Source organism: Ranitomeya variabilis, chromosome 3, assembly GCF_051348905.1.
Source record: "Ranitomeya variabilis isolate aRanVar5 chromosome 3, aRanVar5.hap1, whole genome shotgun sequence".
Classification (NCBI taxonomy): Eukaryota; Metazoa; Chordata; class Amphibia; order Anura; family Dendrobatidae; genus Ranitomeya; species Ranitomeya variabilis.
In genome coordinates, this window is record NC_135234.1 from 237,745,559 (window position 1) to 237,759,748 (window position 14,190).

The window sequence follows — 14,190 nt, forward strand, 5'->3', positions numbered from 1 at the left end:
CCGCTCCATACACCATGGAAACGGAAGAGCCTTGGATATTACGCATGCGCATTGCGCAGTGACCGGTGTCCTGCACGTGTGTAAAGATGCCGAAACAGCGCAGCTCCCGGGGCTCGGGTCCTCGTCATGCGGCTCTGGCCGATCAGATCCTGCAGGAAGGATCAGTCAGACCCCCCACCAGGGTAAAGCGGCGGGGGCAAGGGGCTGAGAAGGCGCAAGACGATGACTACGTGGACGAGAAATTGTCGCGAAGGATCCTGGAGCAGGCCCGGATTCAGCAGGAGGAGCTGGAGGCTGAGCACGGGGCCGGCACCCTGCCCCCCAGAGAGAGGATGACGGTGCTGGGTAAGTGGAGGAGGCTGTGTGACTGGAGGGTCCTGTGGGCTCGGATCCCATGGACAACAATCCACATGGAGTGATGTGACCTTTCCCACTGCCACAGAGGTGTCCGCACAGCTTCGGGGAGATGACGCAGCGTGTAAGAGGCTTATACATATGGCATCTGCACAGATTGTTAAACTGCTGGGCTCCTATGGCATAACGAGTGGCTATCATTGCAGAAGTGTGAGCGCTGATTGTCTGCGGGGCTCCTGTGGCATAACGAGTGGCCGTCAGTGCAGAGGTGTGAGTGCTGATTGTCTGCGGGGCTCCTGTGGCATAACGAGTGGCCGTCAGTGCAGAGGTGTGAGTGCTGATTGTCTGCGGGGCTCCTGTGGCATAACGAGTGGCCGTCAGTGCAGAGGTGTGAGTGCTGATTGTCTGCGGGGCTCCTGTGGCATAACGAGTGGCCGTCAGTGCAGAGGTGTGAGTGCTGATTGTCTGCGGGGCTCCTGTGGCATAACGAGTGGCCGTCAGTGCAGAGGTGTGAGTGCTGATTGTCTGCGGGGCTCCTGTGGCATAACGAGTGGCCATCAGTGCAGAGGTGTGAGTGCTGATTGTCTGCGGGGCTCCTGTGGCATAACGAGTGGCTGCCATTGCAGAATTGTGAGCGCTGATTGTCTGCGGGGCGCACGTGGCATAACCAATAGCTGCCAATGCAGAAGTGTGAGCGCTGATTGTCTGCGGGGCTCGAATGGCATAACCAATAGCTGCCAGTGCAGAAGTGTGAGCGCTGATTGTCTGCGGGGCTCGCGCGGCATGACCAATAGCTGCCAGTGCAGAAGTGTGAGCGCTGATTGTCTGCGGGGCTCGCGCGGCATAACCAATAGCTGCCAGTGCAGAAGTGTGAGCGCTGACTGTCTGCGGGGCTCGCGCGGCATGACCAATAGCTGCCAGTGCAGAAGTGTGAGCGCTGATTGTCTGCGGGGCTCGCGCGGCATAACCAATAGCTGCCAGTGCAGAAGTGTGAGCGCTGACTGTCTGCGGGGCTCGCTCGGCATAACCAATAGCTGCCAATGCAGAAGTGTGAGCGCTGATTGTCTGCGGGGCGCACGAGGCATAACCAATAGCTGCCATTGCAGAAGTGTGAGCACTGATTGTCTGTGGGGTGCACGTGGCATAATTGCATCACTGGGGCTCTGGGAGATGTGGCGTTTGCGCTGCTGCAACGGTGCTCTCTGGAAAGTGATTATCTGTTTTTAGTTTTACATGGAGGGCTATGTAATTTAGAAAGACGTTGTCCAGGTAGTGGACCTGTCACTTGCTCAAAAAACTAGAGCCAAAGGTGTACAAAATAGGAGCCAACTTTCCAACCACTGTGGCCCCCAGGAATCCCATGAACCGTGGCTCTGAAGCGCCCCTGTTGAATGTAGCGGATGTCGATCATGCATGCTGCCTCTCCACTCATTCTCAGGCGCGAGCCGCGATTTCTCTGCGCAGGCCCATGATTTCTCCCGGCAATGTGGATGATCCAGGAGGCGTCCTCAATGCCAGTGACAGCAGGAGGCTGGCGATCAGCAGCCGGGAATAGGGATAGGGAGCACAGAGAGGACACCTATCAAACCAGACCACAAGGATTAACATACAGTGCGGGAGAAGTTCACATGGTTATTGGGGGGTATACAGGGGGGAGCAGACAAAGCGCACGTTCCCATATAAAACTTTGAAGAAATGGCCAGTTGAGTTACAAAGCAGAGATTTCACATAGTGTGCTCCAGAAGAGACAGATGTGAATATGTCTGCAGTTAAGTAACACGGCACAATGGGAAAGAGTGGCAGGATAGGGGAGCTCAGGCATTTTTAGCTTTTTTTTTTTTTTGAATAGAACAAGTGATATTCTCTTTTAAAGAACTTTCAAAATGAACATCATTCATTAAAAAATTAAAAATGTACAATTTTGATGCAGCAGTGCGTATAAACCTGTTAACATCTGTAAGAACTCCTGCTCAGTTCTGGGTAACTCTCATTTCGTGTTGACAGCCGTGACACAATTCTACGGTTATCCGTGGTGCGTATAGGAGGGAAAGCATTTACAGTTTCTGAGAGGGCAAATAAAATGGGCCTTAGAAAAGGAGGAAAACATGGAGGGGAAATACGTTCAGATCTCACATACAAATTTATGGTGGCTCAGTTAAAGGCCTACTTCTGGGCAGCCTCTAAAGTGCTCAACATAACATGGGAAAAACACAAATTGATACTCAGCGCTCTGACCTCAAGCACGTCCGAGGTTGGCAATGAGATCCCTGGTTGTCTTGTGACGTTGATCGGCTGCAGTGCTCAGAATTCTGTTAAGGTACCTTCACATTAAGCGACGCTGCAGCGATAGCGACAACGATGCCGATCGCTGCAGCGTCGCTGTTTGATCGCTGGAGAGCTGTCACACAGACCGCTCTCCAGCGACCAACGATGCCGAGGTCCCCGGGTAACCAAAAAAAACAAACAGTACATACTTACATTCGCGTCCCCCGGCGTCCGCTTCCTACACTGACTGAGCGCCGGCCCTAACAGCAGAGCGGTGATGTCACCGCTGTGCTGTACTTTCACTTTCACTTTACGGCGCTCAGTCAATGTGGGAAGCGGACGCCGGGGGACGCGAAGGTGAGTATATACTGTTTGTTTTTTTACATTTTGCACTGGTAACCAGGGTAAACATCGGGTTACTAAGCGCGGCCCTGCGCTTAGTAACCCGATGTTTACCCTGGTTACCAGTGTAAAACATCGCTGGTATCGTTGCTTTTGGTGTCAAACTGACGACCAAATAAAGTTCTGAACTTTGTTCAACGACCAGCGATATCACAGCAGGATCCTGATCGCTGCTGCGTGTCAAACTAAACGATATCGCTAGCGAGGACGCTGCAACATCACGGATCGCTAGCGATATCGTTTAGTGTGAAGGTACCTTTAGACAGATCAGTTCTGTCTGACTGAAGTATGATGGCAGCCTCTGGTCGTGTGCAGTAGTCACTTGATGTCATTTACGTGTCTGCTGGCGATTGACTGGCTTAAAAATGTCTCCTGCCTGCCAGCAATGTCACTGGAAATATTGCAGGAGTGGTGTGTGTCAGGGAGCGAAACATACGTGTTTTGTATCATGTGGGACACTAAAGAGGCTTGTGTTGTTCATTAGGGGGCTTTAGTTTGTGAACCTTTTATTGCATATATAATTGGAAAACATTTTTTTTGGCACAGAATATAAGAGCAAAGGCAATGACTCTGATTCTGAGGACGAAGAGTGGCCGAGCCTGGAGAAGGCTGCTCGTGTGGAGAAAGGGGGCTACAGTGAGGACGTGGAGGTGAATCCTGAGGATGAGGCGGCCATTGAGATGTTCATGAACAAAAATCCACCGCTAAGGTAAAAGCTCCATTGTTCTGTATTTCCCATCAGACCGTGATAGTGTGTGGGGTACGTCACGTGTGTGTGTGTGTGTGTGTGTGTGTGTGTGTGTGTGTGTGGTACGTCACGCGTGTGTGTGTGTGGGGTACGGCACACGTGTGTGTGTGTGTCTGGGGTACGTCACACGTGTGTGTGTGTGGGGTACGTCGCGCGTGCGGGGTACACTCCCCACCACACAGCTCTGTGCTGACTTGTGCAGCTCCTCAAGAAATGTCTTCTTCCCTTAGATTGTCATGTCCAGCTCTATGTGCTTTCCCCTTGCCAGATCTGTTTTTTCAGGTTGATTGGCCCAAAAATCTAGGTGCAGTAGTATCCAAAGCAGTGCCAATGCCTCAGTCTTTTTTGCAGTATTTGTCTTGTAGTTCCTCAGATTTTCTCAGTCATGCCTCCACCATTGATCCTGGTTCCTCCTCACTGTTGGGAGTGAAGGGAGCAGTATGGTTGTGCATAAGGCACCGCTGCTCTAGTCGTGTCAGAGGGACTGAGATCGCTCTGTAATAGACTGTCTTAAGTCACATAGACACAGAATAGAGCAGCCGTCATGCACAACCATGCCATTCAACTTCGGCGACATGAGGAGTGATGGGGGATATGTGTATTTATAGAGGTAATGCCCCATGTGTGATAATCCCTTCTAATGAAATCACATTGGGATCATCAATCTTTATGAATACCACCGAGACCATAGTTATTACCCAGATTATTATATCTTTGGGCCTGTATTGCTCTTTTGATGGTCCCGGGACCCCCATCATAAAGAGGACCGTTCACCATGTTTGTCATGTTAAATTGGCAACAGCATGATGAAGGGGCCAAAGAGCTGAATAAAACATGATTTTTTTTTTTTTATTTTATTTTTGATTTCTCTTCTGTGTTGCAGAAATATTGTATTCTAAACTTCATGGAGCATGAGATGCTAATTTCTGCTATAACCAAGGGAGTGTTAGCAGAGATTCTCCCTAGGATTGTGTATTTTTCCTTGTGTGACGTTTCCATTTCATAAACAGGCAGCATCATTTTGGGTGGGCAATAAAAAAAATCAAACACCCCCGAGAAGGTCAGATCATGTTTTCTGCTCTGTCACTCCAGCTCCCCGGGAGATGAGGAGAGCTGCGCTGTAATGTCACTCCAGCTCCCCGGGAGACGAGGAGAGCTGTGCTGTAATGTCACTCCAGCTCCCCGGGAGACGAGGAGAGCTGCGCTGCAATGTCACCCCAGCTCCCCGGGAGGCGAGAGCTGCGCTGTAATGTCACCCCAGCTCCCCGGGAGACAAGGAGAGCTGCGCTGTAATGTCACCCCAGCTCCCCGGGAGACAAGGAGAGCTGGGCTGTAATGTCACCCCAGCTTCCCGGGAGACAAGGAGAGCTGGGCTGTAATGTCACTCCAGCTCCCCAGGAGGTGATGAGAGCTGCGCTGTAATGTCACCCCATCTCCCCGGGAGACGAGGAGAGCTGTGCTGTAATGTCACCCAAGCTCCCCGGGAGACTAGAGCTGCGCTGTAATGTCACTCCAGCTCCCCGGGAGACGAGAGCTGCGCTGTAATGTCACTCCAGCTCCCCGAGAGACGAGGAGAGCTGCGCTGTAATGTCACTCCAGCTCCCCGGGAGACGAGGAGAGCTGCGCTGTAATGTCACTCCAGCTCCCCGGGAGACGAGGAGAGCTGCGCTGTAATGTCACTCCAGCTCCCCGGGAGACGAGGAGAGCTGCGCTGTAATGTCACTCCAGCTCCCCGGGAGACGAGGAGAGCTGCGCTGTAATGTCACTCCAGCTCCCCGGGAGACGAGGAGAGCTGCGCTGTAATGTCACTCCAGCTCCCCGGGAGACGAGGAGAGCTGCGCTGTAATGTCACCCCAGCTCCCCGGGAGACGAGGAGAGCTGCGCTGTAATGTCACATCAGCTCCCCGGGAGACGAGGAGAGCTGCGCTGTAATGTCACCCCAGCTCCCCGGGAGACGAGGAGAGCTGCGCTGTAATGTCACTCCAGCTCCCCGGGAGACGAGGAGAGCTGCGCTGTAATGTCACTCCTGCTCCCCGGGAAACGATAAGAGCTGCGCTGTAATGTCACTACATACAGTGATGAATAATTCCCTGATACTTGGCATGTGACATGCACTGCTCTGCATCTGTTTCAGAAGTTGTTGCATTATTTTACCTGGGATAGACTCACAGCGTTGTGTGTAATAACATTCTCTCTCCTCTCTGTACTGACAGTGAGCGTTGGGAGTGAGGAGATGTGTGTGATCAGGTTAGAGGAATCAGTCTTACCATATTACAGTGAAAGCCTGTATCTGACCTTCTCTGGGACGTTGGCTATTTTTTCCTGTGTGACATTGTTTTATGATTGAACAGTGTCATACAGGGAAAAAGTAAATAATCTCTGCTGACACCCCCTTGGTTAAAGCAAAATTAGCATATTAGGCTTCAAGTGTAGAAACCATTATCTCTGCAATGGAGAGGAGAAATAAATAATAATTACGTTTTATTATGCTCTTCTGCCCAGCGATCATGCCATAGCCATTTCAACATGAAAAAAAGGGAAATGTTCTCTTCCAATAGAATAGATGCAAGTCTTTCTTTACAAGGATAATTTTCCCAGTCAGTTTATCTATTGGTTCCAGAATAAACCTTAAACCCACGGATGTCCATTGGCATCGGCCTCCACAGTGAATGTTGCATCGTTGTTAGCAATGGTGAAGAAATAGTCCAGTACTGGCAAAACAGATGCTGTGCGGATGCCTAGTGCATGGTCTCGTGTCTGCTTTGCTTCTGATATCATACAGGTATGTCAGAAGTTTTGATTGGTGGCAGTCTGGGTGCGAGCCCTTCCAAAACAGAGGATCAGAAGCACTCTGCCAAGTGCTACCTGCCTGATACTGAAGAAGTCTATGGATTCTGTCTTCAGCGTCAGAGGAGAGGATAGCGCCTTTATTTCAGAATTCTGATTCCCACCTTCCAAAATTATATATATCTCTGACATATCAATATATATATTTTTTAATATAAAGGATGTATGCACTTTAGGCTAGGCCTACATGGCGACTTTGGCCATGACCAAGGTTTTCCCAGTGCCCCTGCTACATCCAGCACAATAAAAGTGCATGGGGTCCCAGGGTTACTGCAACAAGCAAATCGCAAGACGTCCAACCTTGTCTGATTTCCAGTGACTTGCTAGTTGCGGTCACAATGCCCTTAAGGTCGCAAAGCTTTGTACTGCGATGTAGCAACAGCACCAAGCTGACCCTGGTTGTGAGATTAGTGTCGCCATGTAGACCTGTCATTATTGGTATTTTTCTGGATAACCATTGGTCTACGTGGGTACAAAATATGAACATAACAACTTTGTGATGAACGTTGCAAATTTATCTCTTCTTTTTTGCAAAACTACTTAAGTAATCTTCAGTTTATCATTTCTGTTTTAGGCGAACACTTGCTGACATAATCATGGAAAAAATCACAGAGAAGCAAACAGAGGTAGAGTCGGCGATGTCGGAGGTTTCTGGAAGACCAATGGCTCAACTTGACCCCAGAGTGTTAGAAGTATACAAAGGCGTTAAAGAAGTATGGTGTACAGTTACATCCTGGCCGCTGTTTCGTGCCGGCCGCTGTTTCGTGCCGGCCGCTGTTTCGTGCCGGCCGCTGTTTCGTGCCGGCCGCTGTTTCGTGCCGGCCGCTGTTTCGTGCCGGCCGCTGTTTCGAGCCGGCCGCTGTTTCGTGCCTCTTTTTTGCCAGTGCTGGGCACTTAATAACTATGAAGTAGTCAGCAAATTTCATTTAACAACTCCAGTGCTGCTAATCATTTACTACTGCTTCTGATCCCTGTTCTGCAAATCTATAGGCTGGCTTATTGCTAATACCCTCAACTAGCAAATGCTGTAATGTTTTTTGTTTTTTTTTTAAGAGAGTGCATGTTTGGCATATATAGGAATATATCCTAAAGAACATCTTTTTTCCCCCCTTAAGGTGTTATCCACATACCGTAGTGGTAAGCTACCCAAAGCCTTCAAGATTGTGCCAGCTTTGGCAAACTGGGAGCAGATCCTGTACATTACTGAACCTGAATCCTGGACTGCTGCAGCCATGTACCAGGCTACGCGGTATGTAGCAGCATTCTATTAGGATTACATACGCCTTCTCTTTCCTAATAGTGCGTAGGTCTAAGGCTATGTGCACACGTAGGAAATGTGGTGCAGAATTTTCTGCACTAAATCTGCATCTCCTGGCAGAATCCGCAGGTGCAGATTTTCGGCAGTTTTTGTGCAGATTTTCCCACTGCAGATTTTTATCATGGTGGGGTGCAGAAACGTTGCAGAACTGCACAAAAGAAGTGACATGCACTTCTTTGAAATCTGCAGCAATTCTGCACTGATTTTTCTACACCATCTGCACAGCTTTTTTTTTTTACCATTGATTTACATTGTACTGTACATCACAGTGCGGAACTGCACCTTTTCTGCGCAGAAAAATCCGCTGCAGATCTGTAGGAAATCTGCAACGTGTGCACATAGCCTAAGCCTTCTGGTTTATTTTCTTCCCACCAGAATCTTTTCGTCTAACCTGACTGAACGTATGGCGCAGCGTTTTTACAACTTGGTTCTGCTCCCGCGGGTGCGAGATGACATTGCGGAATACAAGCGTCTTAACTTCCATCTTTATATGGCTCTCAAAAAGGCACTTTTCAAGCCAGGTGCTTGGTTCAAAGGTAAATTTACTGTGCATTAAGAATGTTGTAAAACAGAGGCCCTCTTATTCTTAGAGATTTTAGCTTTTTTTCTGGGGGGAGGGGGGGTTTGTGGTAATGAAGCCATTTTTATTTTTTTCATTTCTGAATTGGCTTGTCAGAATGCAGTGACCTTATTTATAAGCGAAAGTTTTACCTTTCTTTTCTGATGATAAACCGCACTTAATGCGACAGATCAAATAAAATGATGTGCCCTGATGGATGTATACTGCATCTCTCAGTGCCCACAGGCTGTCATACTTCTCTGCAGCACAAGTTGTGTTTACACAGAACGATGAGGCACCAAGAACCAGGATCTTTTGTTCTGATATATAATGGCAGCCTGTTTACACATCATGATGATTGTGAAACAAGCGGTTGTAACCCCTTTACCCCTCCGAGCCTGTTTTCACCATCCTGACCAGGCCAATTTTTACAATTCTGACCACTGTCACTTTATGAGGTTATAACTCAGGAACGCTTCAACTGATCCCACTGATTCTGAGTTTGTTTTTTTCGTGACATATTGTACTTCACGATAGTGGTAAAATTTCTTTGATATGACTTGTGATAATTTGTGGAAAAAAAATCAGAAATTTGGTGAAAATGTGGAAAATTTAGCAATTTTCAAACTTTTAATTTTTATGCCCTTAAATCATAGTCATATCACACAAAATAGCTAATAAATAACATTTCCTACATGTCTACCTTACATCAGCACAATTTTTTACTTTATTTGCGAGGGGAATCGAAACTTCACGTGATGACGTGCTGCTGTTCAAAACAGTGATCACCGCGACTGCAGTCGTGGTGTCACATTTTGGTCATGACTTAACCATACGTCCAAGGTCATTAAGTACTTACCAACCATGATGTACTGGGTACGTCCAAGGTTGGGATGGGGTTAACAATGCTCGTTCACTATTATCTTGTCTAGTCCTGACCTTAGAACACAGCTAATAATCACGTTCTTCTGGAAAAATGACATGCACAACTGAAAGAGAATCTTACAATTGTATTAGTTTGGAGACGCTGCCATGTTTTCTATTACAGTTTATGCAATGGCTACATTGGTGTTTACATTCAGTACATGGTCAGACTTTGCCACACACCAACTTTTTATGGCATATTGGCGTGCTGGAAAAAGATGTGAGATTGTATATATCACTGGTCACATTACAGCCACTGATTATCTGCTCCTCTTGGTCTAGGAATCCTCATACCTCTTTGTGAATCTGGAACTTGTACCCTGAGAGAAGCTGTGATTATTGGAAGTATCCTGACTAAATGCTCTATTCCTGTTCTTCACTCAAGGTACAGTCTTTTTCTCCCCAGCGCACGTTTCTGGCTAATGGTTTTATTTGACTTCTTTGATAGCTATCTAACTACGCGTCTTCATTATCCTTAAAGGGAATGTTACCAGTTTTTCCCAACATAAACTATTGTCTATTTTCCTGCATTCTAGTAAGATGTAGATGTTACCAATCCCCTCTTCACTGTACAAAATATCTTTTATTATCTCCTCAAATGGTGCGGTACGGCTGGCGACGCTGGTCTTGCTCAGCGCCTCCTCTTCCCACAATCGCCGTCCCCCTGGCCTTCATGTGTATGAGGCCTCCTACGTCATCTACAGTGTCCCCCCAATCATGCTCTTGCGCAGGCGCACTTGGCTCTACAATGCTGAGGGCAGAGCAGAGTACTGTCATGGGCATGCAGCGGGAAGGGCCGAAGAGCACTGATTAGCCAGAAATAAAGCCGGCGCTTGCGCGTTACAGTACTTTGCTCTGCTGCCATAGATATCTAGTAGATCCTATATATTTTTTAAGTTTAATACTTCTTAAACTTGCTGCAGATCGATGTGGGTTCAGGTCCCAAAACACAATTGTGAGGTCAAAAGCCTGCTCAATTAACAATTGGGGGTTCTCACTACTCCGGTCAGGCCGCAGCAGTCATGTGGTTGTCTTTTGTTTTTCTTTTTGTATTCAACATTTTTATGCAAACTATAAATTGACTCAATTAGCAATGGGGGAAAAAAATAATAATACAATGATAGTATAACTACAGTGCTTGTGACCGCTGTCAACAGTCACTGGACTCTGCCTATTAAGACAGAATGAGCCACTGAACCCAGTGAGTGACTGCAGCGGTCTCATGTTCTATAGTCGTGACATCATTGCTTCAGCTTGTCAAAGTGGAGAGGCCGTGCTGCATCTGGGGAGGTAAGTATTAATAACTGCAACCCTATATTAAAAAATAAAATATTCCCTTATGACCCCTTTTTAAGAGGATTTGACATCTGATTTATTAAAAGAAATTTAATCACAGAACTGTTCAAATCCGTTTTTTTTCCCTCTGTTTTTCTAACTTGTTTTGCTCCATATTTTGTGTTCCAGTGCTGCTATGCTGAAGATTGCAGAACTGACATATAATGGAGCAAACAGTATCTTCCTTCGGCTTCTGATAGATAAGAAGTATGCTCTTCCTTTCCGGGTTTTGGACGCTCTTGTCTTCCACTTCTTGGCGTTTCGCTCGGATCGTAGAGAACTCCCAGTACTTTGGCATCAAAGTTTTCTTGTGCTCTGCCAGCGATACAAGGAAGATATGTCCTCGGAGCAGAAAGAGGCCTTACTGGAACTACTGCGTATTCACAGCCACCCACAGATCTCCAATGAAATCCGCAGAGAGTTGGTCAATTCTAAGTCTAGAGATGTGGAGAGTGCCACACCTGTGGGCATGGACTGATCATTGCAGAGGATGGAGATCAATTAATTGTGGTCCTGAAGAATAAGAAGAGAGAGATCCTCTACATATATACATTTGTGAAAAAACTACAGCGCTTGAATGGAAATCTGTGTAACAAACTGGCATTTGGAAACCAGACGTTGCTTGAAGTATTTATCATTTTGATGTTATAAGGCCACATTTACCAAAATGTACAGCTTTGTGCCCATATCTTAGTTTTCTCAAGAATTCAGTTGATTGATCAAATGGATAAGTAATAACTTTGACATTCTCCATGTTAGAGCGATCTGTATGCGACAGCTGCTTCTATATTTTGGTGCATTTATGACAGTAAATATATATTTGGTTATTGAGCCGTTATAGATCTTTGGAAAGAAAGCAACATAAAGCGATATTTTAAGGAAGGTTGTAGAAAATTTAGGGGTTTTTTTTATTTTCCGAATCATTTTTATTAAACAAAGCTTTGCCACTTTAGGCTACTTTCACATTAGCGTCGTACGACGCACGTCGCAATGCGACGTTGCGACAAACCGACACATACTGTGATAGCGCCGCACAACGGTGGCAGCAGATGCAGTTTAACAACGCATCCGCTGCTCCATTGTGATGTGCGGGGAGGCGGGGGCGGAGTTCCGGCCGCGCATGCGCGGTTGGAAAAGACGGTCACGACGCATGAAAAAACGTTACATGCAACGTTTTTTGGTGACGACGGTCCGACGCAACACGACGCACGACGGTTGCGACGTGTGGCAATGCGTCGCTAATGCAAGTCAATGGTGAAAAAACGCATCCTGCAAGCACTTTTGCAGGATGCATTTTTTCTACAAAACGACGCATAGCGAGGTGCAGTGTACGACGCTAGTGTGAAAGTAGCCTTACAACACACAAACAAATACAGAATATAAGAACATTGAGCTATCAAGAGATTTCACATGTGGCCATATTTCCATAGTAAATTTTCCATGGCAAGAACATCTTACAGACCTTTAGGTATATCCTGGCTATTGCCGCCGGGAGCTCGGCTTACATGACAACTGAGACACCATTCTCACAGCCAGGAGATGTGCCCCCCCCAATGCTTCAATCAATATCGATAACATATAGGAGGCTGGTAGAGAGAAGAGGCGTTCAGAGTGATAAGTTAAAGTCCCATAGAGGAACTATGTAAAGCTTTGTTCGCACGTTGCGTTTTTGCAGCTTTTTTTTTATGTTGTGTTTAATGCAAATTTTTAGCTGTCTTTCACGGTACCAGCAAAGTCTGACATATATCAGAAATCTCATGTACACACCTTGTTTTTTTTTTTGCTGACTGTTTTGTCAAAGAGCTGAATTTTTGCAAAATGCAGCATGTCACTTATTTCAGCGTTTTTGCAGCGTTTTTCACTCATTGAAAGCAATGAGTAGTGCAAAAACGTTGCAAACAACGCAGGTATCAAGTTTTGCTGCGCTTTTGGTGCCAAAACCTGATGATGAAGTTGAATCAGATTAGTGCATAAAATAAAAGCATGCACAAGAGACAAATGGACCCTGACAAAAATGCAGCAAACCTGCTTTTTGATGTTGCTTCTTTGCTGCCAAGAGAGCAGGTTTTGCCTGCAGTAAAAACTCTGCAAAAATGCAACATGAGAACATAGCCTAAGAGAGTAAAACCTTTTTTTAAATCACAAAATAAAAAAAATACATATTATACCCCATAAATACATATTTTTATGTAAAAAGAATGAATTAAAGTACACATATCTGGTATTGCTGTGTCCGTAGCGATCCAACCCATAAAACTGGCCTTCTGAAAACACGGTAAAAAAAAAACCGAAGCAAAAAACTTTTTTTTTTTTATGATGCCACTGAGCACAAAGTGGAATAAAAAGCGATCAAAATGACCAATGTCAATAAAAATGGTATAGCTGACAAATGTCATATTGTCCCGCAAAAATGAAGCCATAATTACAACTCCATCAGTAGAAAAACAAAAAAAAGCTATAGATATCAATTTTTTCTATAAAACAGTTTTTGTCTAAAAATAATTGTATAAATGTGATATCAGTGTAATCATACTGACCTGAAGAAAGAAAGCTGCCTTAATAATTTGACTACATGCTGTACGGCATGAACAAAATATTCCTGAATTGCTGGTTTTTGTTCCTTCTGCCTCCAAAAAATCGAAATAGAAAGCAAAAAAAAAAAAAAAAGTCTTGTACCCAAGAAATGGTAACAATAAAAACTTGTCCTGCAAAAAACAAGCCCTCGCATGACTGTCGGCTGAAACATGGCAATACAGAAATTCGTTTGTGGAAAAAAAAAAAGCATCTTTTACTGTGTGACAGCAGCCAAGCATAAAAAGCCAATATAAATCTGGTCTTGCTGTAATTTCACCGACCCGAAGAATAAAGTCACATAATCACTTAGGCCGGTTTCACATTTGCGGTTGTGTCCGCAGCGTTTATGCCGCAATTTTCCGCATGCGTTGTGTGTGCGTTTTGACGCGTTTGACGACACGCGTCGTTTCGTTGTCTGCGGCTTGGCGCGGTAAACGCTACATGTTGTAATTTCAGAGGCGTCAATTTGCCTCCTCGAAACGTATGCGGTTGTTAGTGGAAGGAATGTGGTGAAAAAACGCATTACAGTCTATGAGAACGCATGTGTTCGCAAGCACATGCATTTGTGAACGCATGCATTTTACCACAGGAAAACCTGTCTAGACACTGATTAGCCGCCCCCCCACATACAAACTGATAAAAGGAGGGAGTGGGCATTGGCAGGTCACTACTCAGCAGACTGGGAACAAGAGAACAAGCTCTGAAGCTGTGAGGAATCTACACTCTGAACAATGTGAGTATCAAAGCCAATGTCTTTATTTTCTTTTTTCTGTCTCTATATGTCCTAATAATTTCTGTATTTTTTTCCTTGCTGCATGCATCAGAATGTCATCGTCTTCTTCTGAGGAGCGTCTTGGGCCTGAA

The 14,190-nt window shown here is 46.0% G+C and overlaps 1 protein-coding gene across 2 annotated transcripts; it reads left to right on the forward strand.

Moving 5' to 3' along the window:
* Position 1: 1 nt before the first annotated feature.
* On the forward strand, positions 2–11,583 carry BYSL (bystin like). Of its 2 annotated transcripts, none has more exons than XM_077295303.1 (7): positions 2–345; positions 3,568–3,730; positions 7,191–7,329; positions 7,732–7,865; positions 8,310–8,470; positions 9,700–9,802; positions 10,882–11,583. In XM_077295303.1, exons 1-7 carry the CDS (start codon positions 87–89, stop codon positions 11,228–11,230), a joined length of 1,308 nt encoding a protein of 435 aa, XP_077151418.1. In that variant the 5' UTR covers positions 2–86; the 3' UTR covers positions 11,231–11,583. The 2 variants fall into 2 exon arrangements, with proteins under 2 accessions (XP_077151418.1, XP_077151419.1); XM_077295304.1 differs by having other exon boundaries at positions 5–345; positions 7,191–7,242.
* Positions 11,584–14,190: the final 2,607 nt, after the last annotated feature.

Excerpts from the sequence above, each read along its gene's own strand:
- BYSL (XM_077295303.1), top strand. The coding sequence starts at position 87 with ATGCCGAAACAGCGCAGCTCCCGGGGCTCGGGTCCTCGTCATGCGGCT. Across the intron at positions 346-3,567 it reads AGAGAGGATGACGGTGCTGG|AATATAAGAGCAAAGGCAAT; the intron begins GTAAGTGGAGGA and ends TTTTTGGCACAG. Across the intron at positions 8,471-9,699 it reads GCCAGGTGCTTGGTTCAAAG|GAATCCTCATACCTCTTTGT; the intron begins GTAAATTTACTG and ends CTCTTGGTCTAG.